Raw genomic sequence first — 22,896 nt, 5'->3', positions numbered from 1 at the left:
TTTGTGTTGTGTCCCAATCTCTTAAACTGTTAAGTTTGTGTTCTGTACTTCCAATCTTCCCTGAAGAGTTCACGTGGTACCTCCAAGACACAAAGGGATTGCCTTAGGAGCGAGCCAAAACCAACGTAGCAAAGTTCTTGAAATCTATCTTCTCATAGAGCTCTAGGAATATTTATTTTTTTTGCTGTGCCACCTAAAACAGTTAGATTAAGTAAAGTTATCTTAACCAAGAAGTGATTTCAAGACGTACACAAGTGACTATTGTTTTGCAGTCTTGACCCACAATGTAACCTATTCTTCCCTGCTCAGATTCGAACCTTTTACAAGTGGTGCATCGGATTCTAGAATTCAGACACTTAGGTTTAAAAATAGCAAAGGTTTATTAAGCATATTAACACATTTACAATACAATTAACATTCATACTAAATTCCAGTACTAATCAGATAAGATTGCATGTATCCTTAATGAAACAAGAGTATCAAAAACAGCATTCCTAATAAATCATTCACAAAGATGGTTATTCTAAAGTAATATTTTTTCATTAAACATTCATTATATATCTCGTTACTCAGACTAATTCATCTCAGCTTTCTCTAAAGCATACGCATTAAATTAACCTGTATATGAGCTAACTCACTGTACTTTCTAATGTTAACATGCTACAGTCCTGCTCTAAATAAATCAAAGTCCTTGATCCCTAATGTCTCTTAATTTCACTTAACACCATAGTAAGTTACACACATAGCATTGACAAAGGAAATTTTAACATTACCATACACTAAGGCTTTTCATACTTGTTCCTTCAATTTCGACTGCCTTCCTTCTTGTTCACTTAGACGATGAGGTACCTTGGATTCCCCAAGCATTCTGTGATTTCACACGATTCTGGCATGACTGACTTGTTCCAGGCGTAACTGTGGCATTGGGCGATTTCTCCTTCACGACGTCTGCTATCTAGATGCTGAGTGTTTCCAAGGACTGCGGATACACGAGCGGAGATGTACTCCTTCATCATACAATTAGGAGCTCATAACATCGCCAGTACTTGGACGGCATTTCCTGCTATCGCTCACCGGACTCTGAACATAGCTTACCGCTGTTCTTAGTCTGAGCACTTCAGGACAGAGCCGCTCCTCCATGCAACTTTCTATCTGCCAGGCGACCTCCAACCACCAGCCAAGTGAAGAAAAAATTTACTGGAGAGAGGGAGGGGTTCCTAACCCTTTTATTTCTATCTCCCCTATTGGTAATCACTGTAACCTTCGTAACTCACCCAATGCATAGCACTTCATCCATGTGGGTCTCGTTTAATACCATTTGTTTCTGATTTTCTTCTGACCACGCGACCGCCTGAGGCCACCTTTCCTTCTGTTGGCGTGCCTTTGCCCTTTGAACCTTTGTTCACAATATTTTCTGCAAGTCATTCCTCAGACAAGTATTACAAATTTTAGTAAATCTTTGTTCAATTTATACATTATAAATGGCCTTGCACAATCAAAAAATTATTTCCTCTAACAACTTACAATCTCTTTCTTTATGCTAACATAATTTTATATTATATCACATGTATATAGCACATACTTAGAAGCAAGCATTTTCCTACATAAAATTTTGTATCTTATTTTTCTATCTGTTAAACGATGATAAATGTGGAATTCTTTAGGATTCCCACTTATCAAGGTTTAACAATATCATTAGTAGTACTTCCTCTCCTCTCTTATCTCTTCTGTCATTTCAAAAATATACTATACTCTTTACACTCAATCCCAGTCACAAAATCTGACTCTGATAGCTAGTTTCAGGCCACAACATATTCACCAAAGCAACAAGTTCAACCCTATTGTTCCTCTGGCATTTGTGTACAGATATAACAATAATGTTACCGTCTTGCATTTTCTTGCATACTTAAATCTGCAGTCTACTTGGCCAAGTCGGACAACTTTCTCTTATACACTCCAAAAATCTGAACCCAAAGTGCATGGTTCCATCTCTTCACCAGTTACATGACCATGCTCAATGATATTCATATCATCATCACATTTGTATGCCATAGCTGAATTCTCTCACACACATCCTCACCATTCTTTCCATGATGATTTAGTTTTCCTGACTCTCTAGGTCTCCAGTAAATAATTTCTCAAGGCTCTTCATGCCAAATCCATTCAAGTGCAGGCTGTCCCTCTTATACAAGCCTTTTCTATCATCAGACTCACTTCATGCATTCAAAAGCTCATCTATTTATTCTATACAGCCTGACATTGAATAATTTGCTATCATAGCACTAATGTTAGATAATCAAGAGGTTGTTCAATTGAGTTCACTATATAAGTGTTGCATGAGCAGAAGTTTAACACAAGTAAACATTGCCACCATTCAGAGAAGTCGTGAAAGAAATATAAAAAAAGAAAAAAAACTGTTTGTGGTCCATGATAATGATCTATGTGAAACATCTTTATGTGCATCCTCTCATTTTTGACATTGAGTAAACTTACAGCATTTATGTTACAAAATCAGGTGATGGAAGTAGCTTTAACTAGCTGGTGTCATTTTGTGTTAAACTGGACTATTTTGAAAAATTCCAAATGTAGTGATTTTCTTTCATCAATCTGGGAAAAGTGTAAAGTTTTGAAATTGTGAAAAATAAAACATCAATTTAGACTTCTATGGCAAAAACTGGTGCTGAAAGGCCAAAAGCTTAGAAAGTTTGATTAAATGCCTCTAAATCAAAGATTTGGAAAGAGAACTGATTGAGTCGCATTTCATGACTAAAGAAGAAGCTGATAGACTTTTCCTCAACAGTATAAGATTGTTCACGATCATTCTGTAAATTGCTATAACTTAATGCCTAACTCATCAGAAGACAATTTGGCCTCAGTTGCTCAGGACATATTCATCAGGTGCAAAAATGCAGAGTAAGAATCTCTCGTAAGGCAGAAGCTACATGAAATGTGTGGTTTAGACACTGATGGTCTATTCTTTGAACTTCCTTTGGTTGTTGGCAAACCATATCTCATCACCACAAATATAGACATTTCTGATGGATTAGTGAATGGAGCTTTGGATCAACATGAAAGCATGGTATGCAAAGAATTGACATCTAACATTAAATGACTTAGGATCAAATTTCCAAATGCTCCACAGGCTCCCTAACCAAGAAACTAGGTGTTCAGTATGCCTGACCACATAACATTGGTGATTCCTTTATTCCAATCAGACACTGCACAGCCACTGTGTTTTTGAATAACAATAAAGCAATGTCAATTAAACACAATCACTTTCTCCTATTTCTGGCATGTGCCATAACCATTGATAAGTCTCAAGGAGAAATTTTCAATATGGTTGCTTACAAATATGAAAAGAAGCACGAGCAGGCTGTGCTTTGTTCAGAGTAACGGATATAAACATTATTTAAATTAAGGGGATATTAGATACCACATTGTTTCAAAATCGAATAAGAAACTCTAAGATCGGGATCAAAGAGTTTCATGCTGAATATAGTAAACTATAAAAGTATCAGCGGATACTAACGTAAGCTAAAGCATGTAGTACAAAACCAGGGCAACTCGTAGCAAAGGTGGGTAAAGCTCTGATCACTATTCTTAGTATTTCCCATAATGTAAAAACACATCTCCTAGGAGATGTATGATTTTATGCATTATGGTGGAGGGTCACTACCCAGACCAGTTTCGACCTTTATTGAGGTCTCATCAGTGAGTAGGTAGACCAAATTAATACTGAGGGTATATCAAAAAGAACTTATATACTCTGCTATACGAGTTGTCAAACAGGTGCACCCATTAAATTACTTAAATAAAGAGCCAGTAGGCTTCATTTCGGGAATGTAACATTATTTAAATTAAGGGGATATTAAATCCCACATTGAAGCCTATGTTCTCTTTATTTAAGTGATATAAACAGACTCACTCTACATCATTTCTCTTACTGGTCACAAGACCTTTCATCATGGATTGGGAAATGCACAGTTGACAGTGCCTCTCCAAAAGGAGTTTAAGGTTATCAAGCAATCCATTGAGAACCATACAAGACTAGTTTGTCAGTGACAGAAAAGACTTATCCATCCTTTCTCTTAATTGTCAGTCTTCCAGCTCAGTCCATAGATCTCACAGATGCAGTTACTCAGCATTACCGGATATTAATGCTCTCTGAAACTTGGCCAAATCATGAGCATATTAACATGCCTAACTTTGATAGTGCCATGCAAGCCAGTAGAATTGCAATATACCATAACAAGAATAGTAATAAATGCATTATTATTCTCTATTGATATTATTTACTGACAAACAGTGATAATATATGTAGGCATCAGGCCATCTTTGTGCTACTTAATGACTTTTGCCTAATGGATAAACTATTCTCAGCACAGTCATATACATTTCTCCAAATCACTTGATTGAAGATAGTATAGATTTCATTCTTCCACCATGTACCAGTGACAGTACTGTGTTGTGCTGTTGAAGTAAATTATCATCAGATAGCAATAATTCTAAATGTCGACTTTATCATTGATTTCTCTGATCATAATTCACAAGACTTTATTTCAGTTTCTAAAGAAGTTCAACCTCATTATACTGATCCTGCTATAGCAATGATGAGAAGTGCTACTTTTATAAGTGCAGTTTTCCAGTAGATATTACATAATTTCCATTCTCAAGTCTGTATCATACTTTAATTACCAAAGTCAATGGTATCTTATTTTCCTGAAATTGAAAGCTAATAAATTACACTAAACAATAAAATTGTCTTTTCTTTATTTCACAAAAAATAAAATTATACAGAGATGTCTCACGGAGAACATCATTTGTGTTTATGTTTGGTGCGTGTTCTTTTTTATAAATGGATTGGAATTATTTCTGAGATTGGGACTTTCTTTTCAATCTCAATCACTCTTAAATTTGCATTAGTTAATTTGTTATTGCTTACACACACACACACACACACACACACACACACACACACATATATATATATATATATATATATATATAAGTGGTGCTTAAGGATCAAAGCTGTATAACTGAAAGGAGATCTCCACATAGCCTTTAAAGGAATGCAGAGAACCGACCAGGGGCTTCTGACCTAATGTTCACCTTCTCATGGTGTACCCTGTTGGTATCTACCTGGATACTGAATGAACGAGGATGGGCTGGCAAATTGGGATTCAGCCGACCTAATTATATTCTTATTGGCTTAAACCAAAATACAAAATGATGGTACAATATGACAAAATTTCGTGCCGGTTGGCGTGCCGCCCAGTTAAACAAGGCTCCCATTGTTTTCGCCAGGGAACCAGGGCGAACAGCAAAAAGTCAGCTACAGGAACAAATCTGAAAACACACCCCAACTCAACATCACCAGAATTAAAGATCAGTACTATTAACATAAGAAGCCTGAATGGCAAAGAAATGGAGCTAGCTGAGGAATTAGATAAGTACCAGATCGACATAATAGGGGTAACTGAAACAAAAAAGACCAAAATTGGTGAGATCTTTCTGAGAAATAAATGCAAAATGTTATATTCAGGCAATGACAATCAAGGAAAAGGAGGAGTAGCTATAGTATTCAACACTAAATACGAGGCTAATCTTCTTAAATGGCAGGCATTCTTAAGTAGAGTGATGTGGGCAAATATCAGAATGGGGAAACTGGACAATGAGACTTGATTGTGCCTATGGTCCCACAGAAGGTTCTACTAAGGTAGAAGTGGAGAAATTTTTTGAGACTTTAGAGAAAGCAACCGACACAATGAAAAAGGAAAAGTTGGTAGTTGTTGGGGATTTAAATAGCAGAGTAGGAAATAATTGTCAGACATACAAAAGTATATTTGGAGAAAAGAGCAAAGCTAATAATAATGGCAAATACCTGTTTGATTTCTGCTCAGGACATGGACTGGTTTATTACTAACACAATGTTCCAACATAAAAATATGCACAAATTCACATAGAGAGAATTTGTGCCTTATAGAGATATAAGGAATAAGAAAAGTCTCATTGACTATGTTATTGTTGATAGTGATGTTTTCTCCCTGGTGCAGGGCATCAGAGTGTACAGAGGATTTGAAATTGGAAGTGATCACCATTTAGTCTTGAGCAGGATAAAATCGAATTTCATATTGAAAAGAAGAACATGTAAGAAAGTTTTAAAGTGAATAAAAGTTGAGCAGCTCTCAGATGTGAACTGTAGACTAAAATACACAAAGATTATTGAAGAAAAAATGAAAGAGTTTGAGAACAGGAATCAAACCTTTGAAATTCAGTGACAAGCCCTGAAGAAAACACTGATTGATTCAGGCAGAGAGGCATGTGGTGAGGTTGTCTGAAAGGATAGAAAAATCAGAACTCCATGGTGAACACAGGAAGTTAAAGAGGCAGTGAAAGAAAAGAAGAAAGCTTATCAAAAGTTCCTGGCAAATAAGTCAACTTGTGCTCTTAGAGAATACAGAGACAAATGTAAGAAAGCTAAACAGTAAAACTAGTTAACAAAAGTCATGGGAGGACTTTGGTAAGAACATAGGAAATAAATACCAAGAAGGTGGCAATATATTCTGGAGGTTGTTGAAGAAGCTTAGGAATGGAGGAAAGAGTGCTGTAAAAGGAATTAGAGATAATAAAGGTGACATGAAAACAGGAGAAAAAGATATCCTTGAAGTATGGAGTAATTACTTCGAAATATTGCTATATGAAACAAGCGGTGATGACAGCATAGTGTTAAAAAAAAAAAAAAAAAAAAAAAAAAACATTGACCAGGCATGCACTCAGGAATACATTTCATTCTTGAAGTAGAAAAAGACGTGGAAAGGCAGCAGGAGTATATGATATTCGACCAGAAATGCTCAAGTATGGAGGTATAAAAGTCTTACAGTGGCTGCACTGCATAGTTCAAAAGACCTGGACAGAGGGACAAATTCCAGATGATTGGAGTAGAGCTCTCATAGTACTCATATATAAAAAGGGAAATAAAACTGAATGAGAGAATTGCAGAGGTATTTCTCTACTGAGTGTTCCTGGTAAGATATATGCAAGTATATTTGAGAAACGGTTGAGAAGAATTGTGGAAGAGAAGCTTGGTGAAGAGCAAGCAGGATTCAAGCCAAAGAGAAGCTGTCAGGATCAGATTTTCACTTTACTACAGGTAGTTGAGAAATCATGGGAATATAACAAAGATCTGTATTTAGCCTAGTGGCTATGCGCTTTGCAACCATATGCCTGGGGAAGGAGTGTTCTAGGTTCGAATCCCATTGACGATGTGAGGAGCTTCAGGATCTTCCTCAGCCATATCCAGGTTAGCTGGTCTTGGGTATGGACAGTGGGGTTTTTTCCCCAGTTTATTCTGGCGTTTTTCCTCCTGCAAAGCAGGCTAACCATCCCGTTGAACACACAGTTCTATAGACATGGGATACTACTGGGAATAAGGAGCAACCAACCTATTCCGTGTGATTATCGGTTGCGAAGCTTGCACAGTAAAATTTGTAGGCCTGCGCGAAAGCGTAACATATGAGATCTGGAAAAAGCATATGACAAGGTCCCAAGAGAGAAGCTATTCGAAACGCTACAGTTATATAGTATTAATGAGAAATTATATAAAGTCTATATAAATACTTAGTCTTTATTTGAGTTGTAAGTCAGCAGTCAGAATTGAAGGATGTACAGGAAGGTGGTTTAATGTTAAATCTGGTGTCAGACAAGGATGTACATTATCCCCTCTGTTATTCATTATCTATGTGGATCACATTATGAAAGAAAGTGGTATTAAACCTGATATCAAAATTGGAAATGTTAATCTCAGCTCTTTGCTTTATGCAGATGATGTTATACTTCTAAATAAATCTGCTACAAGTCTACAAGATTCCCTGACTAAAGTGAATAACTGTTGTAATAGATATAGTATGAAGGTCAGCATAAAAAAGACAAAAACAATGAAAATAGGCAGAAACATCGAAAATATCAACTGCATTGTGAATGGACAACCTATAGAACAAGTAAAACATTTCAGATACTTTATTTAGGCACGATTTTTAGTGAAGATGGTAAATTAAATATGGAAATAGACAACAGAACCAACAAAGCTGGTATGGTAGGAAGTCAACTGAATAAATTTATATGAAATAAGAGAGAAATTAGCTGTATACAAGACAGTATTCAAGCCAGTTTTAACTTATGGATCTGAGAGCTGGCTTAGAAGTAAAACACTTGACCGAAGACCAGAGACCACAGATATGAGAGTCCTGAGAAAGATTAGAGGTATGAACAGATGGCATTAATGGCAATATCATATTAAAAACAAGGATATTAGGAAAGAACTTGACATTGTCAGCATCCAGTAATGCATTAGCAGAGCTAATCTCAGGTGGTATGGTCACTTAAACAGAATGGGAGAGGAAAGATTAGCAAAACAAGTGTTCTCTCCCAGGTTGTCAGGATAAAGACCCAGAGGAAGAACAAGATATAGTTGGATTGATACAGTATTAAGTGCCTTAGAATATAGAAATATAAGATAATGGGTACAGTATTTTCAGGGAGGATAGAGAAGATAGAACAGGAGGATGAGTACTGTTGATGATAGCTGATGTGTTGCAGCCAAAGAAAGTAGTATATCATGATGATAGACATGTAAATGAGAGTTCATTTGAGGCAGTCTGGTGCGAAATAGTGACCAATGCAACCAAATATACAGTTGGATGCTGCTATAGGCCAGGGAGTACGGGGGAGATATTGAATTCATGCGTCAGCAACTTAGTGCAATGAGTGAAGGCTTGGTGATTATTATGGGGGATTTTAATTACGGTGATATCAATTGGAAGGAGGAAATATCACGTAGCAAAAAGGAAATGGAATTCATACATCTTCTACGAGATAATTACTTGAAACAGCACGTAACTGAAGGGACACGTGGTGTGAGAGTGTTGGACCTGGTTATTGGTTCAGAGGTTATATGCATAAGTAAGGTGTCCTCGTTACCTCCAGTTGGTGAAAGCGATCATGTGGTATTGACTGGGGAGGTTGCAAAATCTGTGGATTTTTCTATTAAGAAGGGGTATGTACGGAACTACAGGTTAGGCAATTATAACAAGCTTCGGAGTGAGCTTGCAGCCATCCCATGGCAGAACGTATTGCAAGGGAAAGATGTTAGCAGTGCTTGGGATAAAAGCAGCGGGTATCTGAGGAAAGCAATATCAGATTGTGTCCCCATGGTTAGGAGGTCAAACAAGGCAGGCATTAGATGGATGAGCAGTAGTATCAAACTTGAACTGCAAAAAAAGAAAATGTTATGGAGAATTTACAAGGAGAAAGGCGATCAGGACACCCATGAGCAGTACAAGGCTCAAGCTAGGAAGGTTACCAGCATAGTAAGAAAAGCTAAATCAGATTATGAGAAGACCTTAGCCAAAGAGATCAAGGGTAATCCCAAAGAGTTCTTCCACTATGTGGCAAGTAAGAGGAAGAATGACTTCGGAAGGATAACCTTAGTGGGTGCTGATGGTATTGAGGTGACAAAATCAGATGTAATAGTAGAGTTACTGAGTGATCACTTTTCAAAAGTCTATCACCCAAGTGAGGATATCTCTATACCTACAGCAATACCAAATGTGAGAATTGAAGCTAAAGAATCAGAGGTATTAAATATATTGCAAAACTTAAATGCAAACACTGCGGTAGGCTTAGATGGAATATCAGCTCGGGTGTTGCGTGAATGTGCAAATGAATTGTCAACCCCTCTCACCTGGATATTTAACTTAAGTTTGAACTCTGGTATGGTCCCTAGGGAGTGGAAGTTAGGCAAAGTGGTTCCTTTGCATAAGGGTGGCTCTAAAACTGCGGTATTGAATTACAGACCAATCACCATCTCAGGAGTAGTGGTAAAAGTATTGGAAAAGTTGGTTAAAGACAAAATTCAAGAAGGGGTGGATCAGGATATGATACTCTATAGAGGCCAACATGGTTTTGTTAAAGGTAGATCCTGCCTTAGCAATCTATTAACTATTCATAATAGAATAACATCTGAGTTGGACAAAGGAACTGGCTACACAGTGGTACTTCTGGATTTTGCTAAGGCTTTTGACAGGATACCGCATAGAACACTGTTACGCAAATTGGAGCAGATGGGAATGGATATTAAATTGGTGATATGGATAGGAGAATGGCTCAGGGAGAGATACCATAAGGTGGTGTATGGAGGAGCCGAGTCCAGAATGAGGCGGGTGACCAGTGGTGTGCCTGGGCCAATGTTGTTTAATTTGTATATAAATGATATAGGAAACGGCTTAAAGGGAGATATTCAGTTGTTTGCTGATGATGCAAAGTTGTGTAGTGCAATAAAAAAATCAAGCTGATGTTGAAAGTTTGCAGGAGGATTTAAATAAGCTGGTAAAATGGGCAAAAGAAAATGGATGTCAGTTCAATGTGGAAAAGTGTAAAGTCATGCATTTTGGGATTAAAAGATTACCAGCTGTGTACTACATCGATGGAAAGGTACTCCAAGAGATTGATGAGGCTAGGGACTTAGGGGTATTGGTAGATAGGGAGATGAAGTTCAGAGGACACATTGCTAAGGTGTCCAAGATTGCACATAGGATTACTTGGTTGTTGAGGAACACACTGACATCCAGAGATAAAGAGGTTATTATTCCCCTTTACAAAGCATTGATACTTCCACATTTGGATTACTGTGCTCAGGTCTGGTCACCTGGATTCCTTGGAGATGAGGAGGCTGTGGAGAGGGTTCAGAGAAGAGTGACCAAGTTGGTGAGTGATATAAAAAATGCTCCCTACATTGATAGATTGAGAGCTTGTGGATTGCAGAGATTGGTTGATAGGCAAAGAAGAGGGGATATGATAGAAACATTCAAATTACTAAAAGGTTTTTATAGGATTGATGCAGGGGAAATGTTTCAGCTGTGTGATAGTGATGGAAGAACAAGAGGTCATCTCTGGAAATTAAAGAAGAGTGTGGTTAACAAAGGTGTCAGAACAAGGTTTTTTGCCTGGAGGGTGGTGAATGAGTGGAATTCATTGCCTGACTTAGTTGTGAGCTCTTCGTCTGTAAATGAATTCAAGAAGAGATATGACAGATATTGTTTTGCTAGTTTGGGTCTCCCGCGATGAGTCTACTGACTCCATGGAGATACCCGTAATAATAATAATAATAATATTGGAGTCTTGACAGGTAACAGACTTATTTGGAGTAAAATAGTAGATAGGAAGTTAGTAATGATACTATTTTTCATGTAGTACTATCATATCCTGTACACCCCTTGAGGGTATATATCAGGAATTTGATGATGATCCCATTTCCAAATGATCAGTGCATCACAAACAGGTATGTTCAAGATATGGTAAACAATTCTCATATACCATCGTTTGTTCCTGGTATCATTTTGATACAAAGCCACAAGAGAGGCTTGTATCGAAAGTTCACTCCACCCTTATGTTTGTTATAAACAGCTATGCTGTGAGGTAATGGAATTTCAACATACTTTTTTCTTTCCGGCTGAACCTCTGACATACAATGACAGGCTCCTTTCCTAAGTAGCTATATACCACATGTACTATTGAGTTATCAACCCATCTAGTGACAGTAATGCCATCAGAGGATGTGGTAACTGACATATTTCCTTGTCCCATCTTCTGTGCAAATCCTTTTCATTTTTCAGTTTCTTGTCAGTACCTTGAAGTCGATTTCTTCTGCATGTACCCACATAATAAATATCATCTTCCTTTAGTTTCTTAATTAGGGGGATGCTCGTGAAGAAGTTGTGTGCATATACCTTGAAGTTCTTACCAGCAAGATCATGACAAAGGTTAAGTACTACATTTTCACTTGCACTGAATGAGTCTGAATTTTGTCTTCTAGGATCTGCACCTACATAAAGATCAAAATAATATACATAGCCTGAAATGCCTGCCCTCACCCACATTTTGAAACCCCATTTCTTTGGTTTCTTAGATAAGTATTGTTTGAGTTGTGAACATCCCTTGAATGGAATCATCTCATCTACACTCTGAAATTCTTCTTGGCTGGCAACAGCATAGAATGTTTCATGAAACTTTTGCAGCACTGGTCTTATACGTATTGCTTTGTCTTTATTGTTGGTAGGTATTGTGTCTGAATCAACAAAATGCAAATATCGCCTCATGTCCTCCATCTGTTCACTGATATGTTATAGCATCAGCTATAACATCCATGCATAGTCCATGTTCAGAAGACTAGTACTGCCTTGCACGTGGATATTTTATATATGTCATGACAAGTACAATTCCAAGGTAAATTTTGAGTTCAGTCATAGTAAGTGCTAAATTATCTTTGCCTTTACAGCATGCATAGAGATTAGTTTGTTTCACAGTTTCATCCATCAATTCATCTGGAAACAGCTGTGAAAAATAATCTACAGGGCTCTCTCTCTCCATGAATATTTACTTGGTATTTTCCTCTATAAACTGTGGTTCAGTACCAGCAAAGGGATTATCTTTCTCACTAAACCACACTGGTTGTCTGTGCAATGGCATATGACCAGCAACAGCTTATTTTGCATACTAGCTGGACTTTGAATGTTGTGAGTCTGACCAACATGGGAAGGACACTGAACATCAGCCTTCACTTCAACTGTTACTCTCTGTAGGATCATTATCAGAATCATTCAGCTCCGAACCATCTTCAGATTCCTCTAACAGCTTTTCACTCTCCTCTTCAGTAAGTCTCTTGTGGTAATAGGCCTTTTTTATGCTTGATGGACCTAGCTTTTGGTTATCCATCTGTAAAAAAGATGATAATGCCAATTATTATTATTATTATTATTATTACAGGCAACTCCAGGGAGTCATTAGACTCATCGAGGGAGGCCCCAAATCATTTTCATCACAACTATTCGACATTCATACAGTATCTATCATACCTCGCCTTAAACTCATTCACTGTCACAGCATCCACCACAGACTCAGGGAGCGCATTCCACTCATTCACTACTCTAAAAGTAAAGAACCCAGCTCTAACACCTTTACTAACCACACTTTTGCCCAGTTTCCATGGATGTCCCCTAGTCCTCCCACAACCAGCCCTGTTCTCAAAAATATCTTCTGAATTAATTTTATAGAAACTCTTCAGTAATTTGAATGTCTCAATCATATCTCCCCTCCTCCGCCTATCAACCAATTTTTGCAACCCACAAATCCTCAACCTGTTCTCATATGGTTCATTCCACAGACCTGCTATCATCTTGGTCACTCGCCTCTGGATCCTCTCCACCTCCTCCCCATCAAGAAGAAACCTAGGTGACCAAATCTGAGCACAGTAGTCGAGATGAGGTCTTATCAAGGCTCGATACAGAGGAAAAATAACCTGCTTGTCTCTGCTTGTCAACGTATTCTTCAGCAACCAAGTGATTTGATGAGCTGATTTGGCCACTTTTGCAATGTGTCCCCTAAATTTCAATTCCTTATCCACCAACACTCCTAAATCTCGTGCCTCATCAATTTCCTGGAGCACGGTTCCACCAATGCAGTAAACTGCCTCCAATCTTTTCACCCCAAAATGCATAACCTTACATTTTGCCACATTAAATTGACATCCATTCTCCCTAGTCCAGACCTCCAATCTATCCAAATCATCCTGCAAAATTTTGACGTCATCTGTATTCACTATTGCCCTACCCAACTTCGCATCATCTGCAAACAAATGAACTGTTCCTCTCAGATCCTTTCCTATATCATTTATGAACAAATTAAACAGCAGTGGTCCAAGAACAGATCCTTGTGGTACACCACTAGTCACAGGCCGTCTTGTGGACTCTACTCCTGAGTAAACCACTCTCTGATATCTCTCCGTCAACCACCCTCCTATCCATCTCACCAACCCTATGTCCATTCCCATATGCTGCACTTTACTGATTAGAATTCCATGTGGTATCCTGTCAAAGGCCTTAGCAAGGTCCAGTAGAATCACTGTAAACCCATTACCCTTATCCAGTTCAGCTGTCACTGTGTTATAATACGTGAGCAAGTTACTGAGGCATGACCTACCCTTCACAAAACCATGCTGTCCCCGATACAGTATCCCATTTTCTTCTATCCAATCTTGTATTTTCCTCTTGACTATTTTCTCTAAGACCTTGATAATGATTCCTGTTATGCTGATTGGCCGGTAATTTTCAACAGCAGCCTTGGAACCACCTTTGTGCAGTGGAACTATTTTCCCCTCTTTCCACCCCCTTGGGACTGACCCAGTCCTGAGGCTCAAATTAAACAAAATGGTCAAGGGCACTGACAATTCTTTGGCTGCTTCACGTACGACACGAGCTGGTATACCATCCAATCCCACAGATGTATTGACATTGAGGTTCTGTAATAGACTAGTTACCTCTACTTCATCACAATTCCAGTATAAGCTGTTGGTTCTTCCATTTCCGCAAAGTCACCACCTGGATGATATACTCTTGCAAAGTGCTCGCTCAGTAATTCCACAACATCGACTGATTCGGTTACCTCCCTACCCTCAGCATTTTTTAAGATCATTCTACCATGAGCATTTTTCCTTTTACTTGCAACATATTGAAAAAACTGTTTGGGATTCTCTTTAGCCTGCATGGCCAATTTCCTTTCGTAATCTGCTTTTGCTTTTCTTACCACCCTTGTTACCATCCTGGCTTGAGCTTTATACTGTTCATACACCTGATGGTCACCCTTCTCCTTAAATTCCCTCCACAATTGTTTCTTTTTTTGCAGCTCAAGCTTAATAGTGTTATTCATCCATTTAACCCCTACCTGATTTATTATTCGGACTCTTGGTATACAGTCAACCATTGCCTCCTGCAAACAGTTCTTAACCACCTCCCATGCACTATCAACATCCAGCCCTTGCAGTTTTACATGCCATGGCATTGAGCCAAGCACACACCTAAGCTTGTCATACTTACCAGCCCGTTAATTCCACATGTACCCTGTCTTAATTGTAAATTCGACTCCTTTAGCCACCTCCCAAGTCATGACCTTATGGTCACTCTCACCAATTGGTGGCAACATGGTCATGTTCGTTACAGCTACATTCTCAGTTGCAATTACTAGGTCTAGCACTCTCTGCCCCCTGGTATTTTCCAATACATATTGCCGTAGATAGGTGTCCCTTAATAACTGCATAAAATCCAATTCCTTCCTCCCATGTGCCCTCTCCTCTTTCCAGTCAGTGTTACCATAATTGAAATCACCTATAATAATTACCCTCCCACTCATTTCTTCTATTTGCTTATGCATACTATCCCCACCATCCACTCCATCACCCGGTCTATAGCAGCACCCAATTGTATATTTTGTTCTGCTAGATTCTATCTCACACCAAACAGCCTCAAATGTGCTTTTTTCCCCATCCTGCAGTTCAACTTCTATACTCCTTGTCTGAAGCTCATCAGCTATCATCAATAACACTCCTCCCCCCTTTTTATTCACCCTGTCACTCCTGAACACACTATACCCATCGCATTCAATCCCACTAGCTTTATCATCTTCTGTCAGCCATGTTTCACTAATACCGACAACCTGTGGCCTGGAAGTGCTAACCATGGCCAAAAACTCTTCCTGTTCCTAATACTCCTGGCATTAGTGTACATGAATCGCAGAAGCCCATTTGTCCCATCCCTACTTTGATGCCTTATACTAACTATCCCATTCTGATTTGTTGTCTGTCGTACTCGCCCGGGCATAATATACTCATTCATACACTTAACTGCCCCCCCTAAAGTCTGCATATCTACTCCCCCCCCCCTTAATAAATTCATCCATTTAACCCCTACACACTTACTACACAATTAACACACTTACTATCGATTTATGTTTGCAAAAATAAAATAAATTATAAAAATATTGTACAAGAACTTTCTAACCTCAAACTATTTGCTACATAGATTACCTTACAAACATATTGTCCTCATGTGAGGACAGGTTGTTTTCAAGTTCGTTTTATGAATATGGTTATGAAACAAATTAAATATTCACACTTCATCTATAAGGTATAACAATATATAAAACCATATTAACCTTTCCAGAAGACTCAAAACAGCAGATTTTCACTTCCTCCTTGATATCACCATGCACTGCAGAGGGATTGGTATTCCTGTAACTCTTGAAACTCCTGCCATCTGGTGTGGTTTCTAAGAACACTGGTCTCCCCAGATGAGGACTACATGCATATAGTAGCACTAAATTTTGAATGAATAATTATTATGAGGGAAAATATGTGTCCTCATATGCCTCTCATGCATATGGGCCTCATATGCTAAGCAAATGAGCTAAGCAAACTATCATCATTTGGTCTGTCTCAGAACTTCTGTAGTTGGATTACCAGCTTTCTATCTGGACACACTGTTTGTAAATAAGGAACCATCCACACAGCGTGTGGATGGTTCCTTATCCTCTCACCATTGAACTAATGCCAGGGTTCCACAAGGTTCTGTCCTCTCACCAACCCTCTTCCTGATATATATCAATGACCTACTTCAGTTGCACTCCCTTTCATTTGATAAACCTTACTCGTAAGTTTAGGTGAGTTGTGTAACTCACCTCAACCTACAGAATGTCAACCACCACTGCCATTGTTATCTGAGCCCCATTGAGGATGGCTCAGAGATCAATTCTGATCGCTGAGCCATCCTCAATGGAGTTCGGATAACCTCATCAATTTCAATGCTAATAAAACCCAGTTCTGTCCTATTTCTCATAAAAAAAAAAAAAAAAAAAAAAAAAAAAAACATTTTTTCCCAGTATTCTTTTTGACGATACCCAAATTTCCGGACAATTTGAGATTTCTCTTCTTGGAATTACCCTGACATCAAACCTCTCCTGGCATAAACACATCACAACCATTGCATCCTCAGCTTCCAAAAAAACTAGGATTTCTCTTTTGCTCAAGAGATTACTTCGCCCTGAACAGCTGTTAACATTATACAAATCAAAAATCTGCCAAGTTATTGAATACTGCTTTCACGTATAGGATGGGATCCCTAAAAGCTCCCTCAAAATGCTTGACTCAATATAGAGGAGAGCGATTAGACTTATTAATGACCAATCTCTTACTAACTCACTCCCCCCCCATCCACTTTCACACAAATATTTGGTTTCCCAATATGTATATTCTATAAATATTTCCATGGGAAATGCTCATCAGTAATTCCCCCACCTAATACTACACTCATTGGAACACGTGCAGCTGCTTCTCAACATCCCTCCACAGTTCACCTTGAAACAAACAGAACAAGTTTCTTTTCCTCTTCCTTCATCCCTGCAACTACTGTATTGTGGAACAGTCTTTCCCTGTTGTTTTTCTCATGGAATACAATATGCAATCTTTCATATCAAATGTAAACAAGTTCCTCCTTTCCCAACCCACTACCCATATACGGTACTAATGTACTATAGGTTGATCAAATAACCTCTCGTATATGGGCACAACATAAAAAAAAAAAAAAAAAATTATATATATATATATAGGATGATTAAAATTAAAGTATCCCTGTTTAAAGCCTCGTGGGATGCACAGTGATCCAAATGCTATGAAACTTTGCAGGAATACATTGTGCATCATGAGGAAATGATATCTGAGGGGAACAACAGTAGTTTTAAAATTCACCACCAGTGGACACTGTATGATGTACCAAAGGTAGATGTAGTAATTTTTTTTTTGGTCTGTGTAAAAACAACACAAGCATTAATAACACATTTTTATTCGCTTCTATTATACATTCATGGGCTGTACTGTTCAGCTTGCTGCCCTTCCCAGTATACTACAAACTGCATCCTTTGCAATAGCAGAATGCAGCTGGTCAGGACTGATGTTGCTCACATGCTACTTTATGCTGTCTTTCAGCGCTAGCAAGTTATCAGGATGATCCTGATAAATCCTGTCTTTGAGAAATCCCCAGAACCAGACATCACAGGGGATTGGATCAGGTGAACAAGGTGGCTATGCAGTGGGAAATGCATGGCTGATCACTCTAACTTCTGTGAAATGTTCTTGAAGAACTTCCTGTACAGATTGATGTGTGGAAGGGCACCCTCCTGCAAGCAAATGACTGAATCCATGCACAGGTGCTGCTGTAGCTGTGGCACAACAAAATTGTTCATATCACAATACTTCTCAGCAGTACCTGAACAGGTCACAGGACCAGACTGGCAAATGTCCTCAAAGAAAAATGGTTAGGTTAGCAAAGCTGTAAACCCACACCAGACAGTAACTTTGGTTGAATTCAACAGAATTTGTTGGATTCACCAATGATCCTTCTTGAAAACTACTATTCATTCATCACAGACATGGAGATAGTGGGCCTCATCGACATTTATTCAGGTGATGAAATTTGCAGAGTGCAGCAATAACATTGCAGTTGTTCATGTAGTGTCAGTCAAACTCTTAATCAAAGTATTAATAAAAGGCAACAACATAGATTCTTTTGAAAATATCTTTGAAAAGTACTCCACCACAACTCGTTCTGGAGATTATGAGTTTCATACATTGGCAGTTACTTTTTTCAACTTCTTTTTGAGTTTCTTGGTGCAGACATTAATTTTGATTATTTAACTGTAACATAATATCTATATCTATTTGATAATTTAATGAAGCCTTTTATAGCTTTCTTAATAAGTATCATTAGACTAATTTATAAAAGCTTTGATTTTTTTAATTTCTATAATTGCATTGTCTTATATTTTCAGGTAGAATTTGCTCCTCCTTTAGGGTATAAGGAACCAGAGACCAAAAATTTTAATAGTGAGCTAAAGAAGGTATGGGAATAAGTTTTGTTAATATGAGTTGCTAGAAGCTATTTCCTTAACCAATTAGGAAATAGTGGTTAAGGAAACCACTAAGGAAATAGTGGTTAAGGAAATAACCACCCATACATCATAAATTTCCACCAAGAAATTTATGATGTATGGGTAACTCATGCAGTTTTATTTCGATAACATTCATGACTTGCTTTGTGGACAAAGTCTAAATGCATTATTATCATCAAATTATTTATTTAATTTAATTTATATTTATTTAAATATAAAATAATTACCCTATATTTATTTAATTGATGGATTTTTTTTATTGGGTATCATGAAAATTATGCACATAATCTCTCTTTTAACCTCTCTATGCCAAGTTGGATGAAATAGCCAAGACCACCCTAGCATTTTTCATGGATCAAAACTTCATCAGCATTCTACCTTTTATCATGTAATTACCCGCCTTCACTGTTAATCCCTTAATGGCAATTTTAGAGCCATTATCAGATTAACTGTGGTGGAATGACCTTTGTATCACTTGTCTTTATGTGCACTGTATTACTTGGAATTTCTTTTACTGTCCTATTGATATTTGACCATTTTTTTGCTGCACAATTTATTTATGGTGTCTCTTCCTAAAAATAAAAAGAAATTTCACAAATGCAAAAATAATCAGTCAATCCTGAAATGACCACAGATCAATCTTTGTAATGAATCTGTTTAGTAGTAGTAAATTTGCTGTCTTTTATTCAAATCAGTTCAACGAACAAGACAACTTTGTTCTTTAACTTTACTGCAATTTTTTTTCTGCAAATTTTCAAATGTTTGTTTGCATTGAAAATATTATGTCATCATCAATTTCTTGCCATGTACCCTCAAGGTTGTACAGGATATGATAGTACTACATGAAAAATTTACATCATTACTAACTTTCTATCTACAATTTTCCTTCAAATCAGTCTGTTACTTGTCAAGACTCCAACATTATCAGATCCTATATTTCTATCGTCCAAGGCACTTTGTATCAAATCAATCCACCTATATCTTGGTCTTCCTCTGAGTCATTTTCCTGACAACCTGGCAGAGAACACTTCTTTTGCTAATCTTTCCTCACCCATTCTATTTAAGTGACCATACCACCTGAGATTAGCTCTACTAACCCATTCCTGGATGCTGACAATGTCAAGTTCTTTCCTAATATCCTCATTTTTAATATGATATTGCCATAGATGCCATCTGTTCATGCCTATAATCTTTCTCAGGACTCTCATATCTGCGGTCTCTAGTCTTTGGTCAAGTGTTTTACTTCTGACCCAGCTCTCAGATCCATAAGTTAAAACTGGTAAACTGTCTTGTATACAGCTAATTTAGTGTTCCAACTAATTTCTCTCTTATTCCATATGAATTTATTCAATTGACTTCCTACTATACCAGCTTTGTTGATTCTGTTGTCTATTTCTATATTTAATTTACCATCTTCACTGAAAATCGTGCCTAAGTAGCTTAAATGTTTTACTTGTTCCACAGGTTTTCCATTCTCAACACAGTTGACATTTTCAGTGATTTTGCCTATTTTCATTGTCTTTGTCTTTTTATTGCTGACCTTCATACCATATCTATTACAACAGCTATTCAATTTAGTCAGAGAATCTTGCAGACTTGTAGCGGATTTATTTAACAGTATAACATCGTCTGCATAAAGCAAAGAGCTGACATTAACATCTCAAATTTTGATATCATGTTTAATACCACTTTCCTTCATAATGTGATCCATATAGATAATGAATAACAGAGGGGATAATGTACATCCTTGTCTCACACCAGATTTAACATTAAACCATCTTCCTGTACTTCAATTCTAATTGCTGACTTACAACTCAAATAAAGAATAAGTATTGCTTGATATAATGTCCCATTGACACCATATAACTGTACCGCATTTAATAGCTTCTCACTTGACACCTTGTCGTATCTTTTCCAAATCGATAAAACTTAAATACAGATCTTTGTTATATTCCCATGATTTCTCGACTATTTGTCGTAAAGTGAAGATCTGATCCTCACAGCCTCCATTTGACAAGAATCCAGCTTGTTCTTCACCAAGCTTTTTTTCCACAATTTTTCTCAACCGTTTCTCAAGTATACTTGCATATATCTTACCAGGAACACTCAGTAGGGATATACCTCTGTAATTCTCACATTCAGTTTTATTTCCCTTTTTATATATGGGTACTATGAGAGCTCTACTCCAATCATCGGGAATTCGTCTCTGTATCCAGGCATTCTGAACTATGCATTGCAGCCACTGTAAGACTTTTATACCACCACATTTCAGCATTTCTGGTCGAATATCATCTACTCCTGCTGTCTTTCCACGTTTCAAGCCTTTGATGGCATTTTCTACTTCAAATATCAATAGGTATGCCTGACTGCATGCCTGGTCAGTGTTTTTTATCACTGTGCTTTCATCACTGCTTGTTTCATTTAGCAGTTTTTCAAAGTAATTACTCCATACGTCAAGGATATCTTTTTCTCCCGTTTTCATGTCACCCTTATCATCTCTAACTGCTTTTACAGCACTCTTTCCTCCATTCCTAAACTTCTTCAACAATCTCCAGAATATTTTGCCACCTTGTTGATATTTGTTTTCTATATTCTTGCCAAGGGGTGCTTAAGGGTCAAAGCTGTATAACTGAGAGGAGACCTCCGCATAGCCTTTAAAGGAATGCAGAGAACCGACCAGGGCGTCTGACCTAATGTCCAATCCTCACCGTCTCGTGGTGCACCCTGTTGGGTATCTACTTGGATACTGAACGAACGAGGATGGGCTGGCAATTTGGGATTTAACCGACCAAATTGTATTCTTATTGGTTAAACCAAAATAAAAAATGATAGTACAACATGACAAAATTTCATGTCTGCTGGGGCATCGCCAGGTTAAACAAGGCCCCCGTTGTTTTCGCCAGGGAACCAGGGCGAACAGCGAAAAGTCAGCTACTGGAACAAATCTGAAAACAAACCCCAACTCAACATCACCAAAGTTAAAGATCGGTACTATCAACGTAAGAAGCCTGAATGGCAAAGAAATGGAGCTAGCTGAGGAATTAGATAAATACCAGATCGACATAATAGGGGTGACTGAAACAAAAAAGACCAAAATTGGTGATATCTTTCTGAGAAATAAATACAAAATGTTATATTCAGGCAATGACAATCAAGGAAAAGGAGTAGCCATAGTATTCAACACAAAATACAAGGCTAATCTTCTTGAATGGCAGTCAGTCTCAAGTAGAATAATGTGGCCAAATATAAGAATGGGGAACTGGACAATGAGACTTATTTGTGCCTATTGTCCCACAGAAGGTTCTACTAAGGTAGAAGTGGAGGAATTTTTTGAGGCTTTAGAAAAAGCAACTGACACAATGAAACAGGAAAAGTTGGTCCTTGTTGGTGATCTAAATAGCAGAGTAGGAAATGATTGTGAGATATACAAAAATATTTCCGGAAAATTTAGAGAAAAGAGCAAGGCTAATAATAATGGCAAATATCTGTTGGATTTCTGCTCAGGACATGGACTGGTTATTACTAACACCATGTTCCAACATAAAAATGTGCACAAATTCACATGGAGAGAAGAGGCTAGGAATAAGAAAAGTCTCATTGACTATGTTATTGTTGATAGTGATGTTTTCTCCCAGGTGCAGGACACTAGAGTGTACAGAGAATTTTAAATTGGAAGTGATCACTATTTAGTTTTGAGCAGGATAAAGTTGAATTTAATATTGAAAAGAATAACATGTAAGAAAGTTTTAAAGCGAATAAAAGTTGAGCAGCTCTCAGATGTGAACTGTAGACTAAAATATACAAAGATTATTGAAGAAAAAATGAAAGAGTTTGAGAACAGGAATCAAACCTTGGAAATTCAGTGGCAAACTCTGAAGAAAACATTGATGGATTCTGCCAGAGAAGTATGTGGTGAAGTTGTCTGCAAGGATAAAAAAATCAGAACTCCCTGGTGGACACAGGAAGTTAAAGAGGCAGTGAAGGAAAAGAAGAAAGCATATCAAAAGTTCCTGTCAAACAAGTCGGCTTGTGCTCTTAGAGAATATAGAGGCAAATGCAGGAATGCTAAAC

At 37.7% G+C, this 22,896-nt stretch overlaps 1 protein-coding gene across 1 annotated transcript in view; it reads left to right on the top strand.

Annotated features, from left to right (window-relative positions):
- The window catches only part of Ufd1 (ubiquitin fusion-degradation 1-like), a 156,969-nt gene that overhangs the window by 81,663 nt on the left and 52,410 nt on the right, over positions 1–22,896 (top strand). Inside the window, exon 8 of the mRNA XM_090391558.1 lies at positions 18,706–18,774. Coding sequence (XP_090247684.1) covers positions 18,706–18,774 — 69 coding nt within the window. The remainder of the gene's footprint in view (positions 1–18,705; positions 18,775–22,896) is intronic.

This window comes from Typopeltis vanoorti, chromosome 4 (genome assembly GCF_054136105.1).
Source record: "Typopeltis vanoorti isolate ZY-2024b chromosome 4, IOZ_Tvanoo_1.0, whole genome shotgun sequence".
Classification (NCBI taxonomy): domain Eukaryota; kingdom Metazoa; phylum Arthropoda; class Arachnida; order Uropygi; family Thelyphonidae; genus Typopeltis; species Typopeltis vanoorti.
The sequence above is the reverse complement of the archived record's forward strand: the minus strand, read 5'-3'. Positions and strand labels throughout refer to the sequence as shown.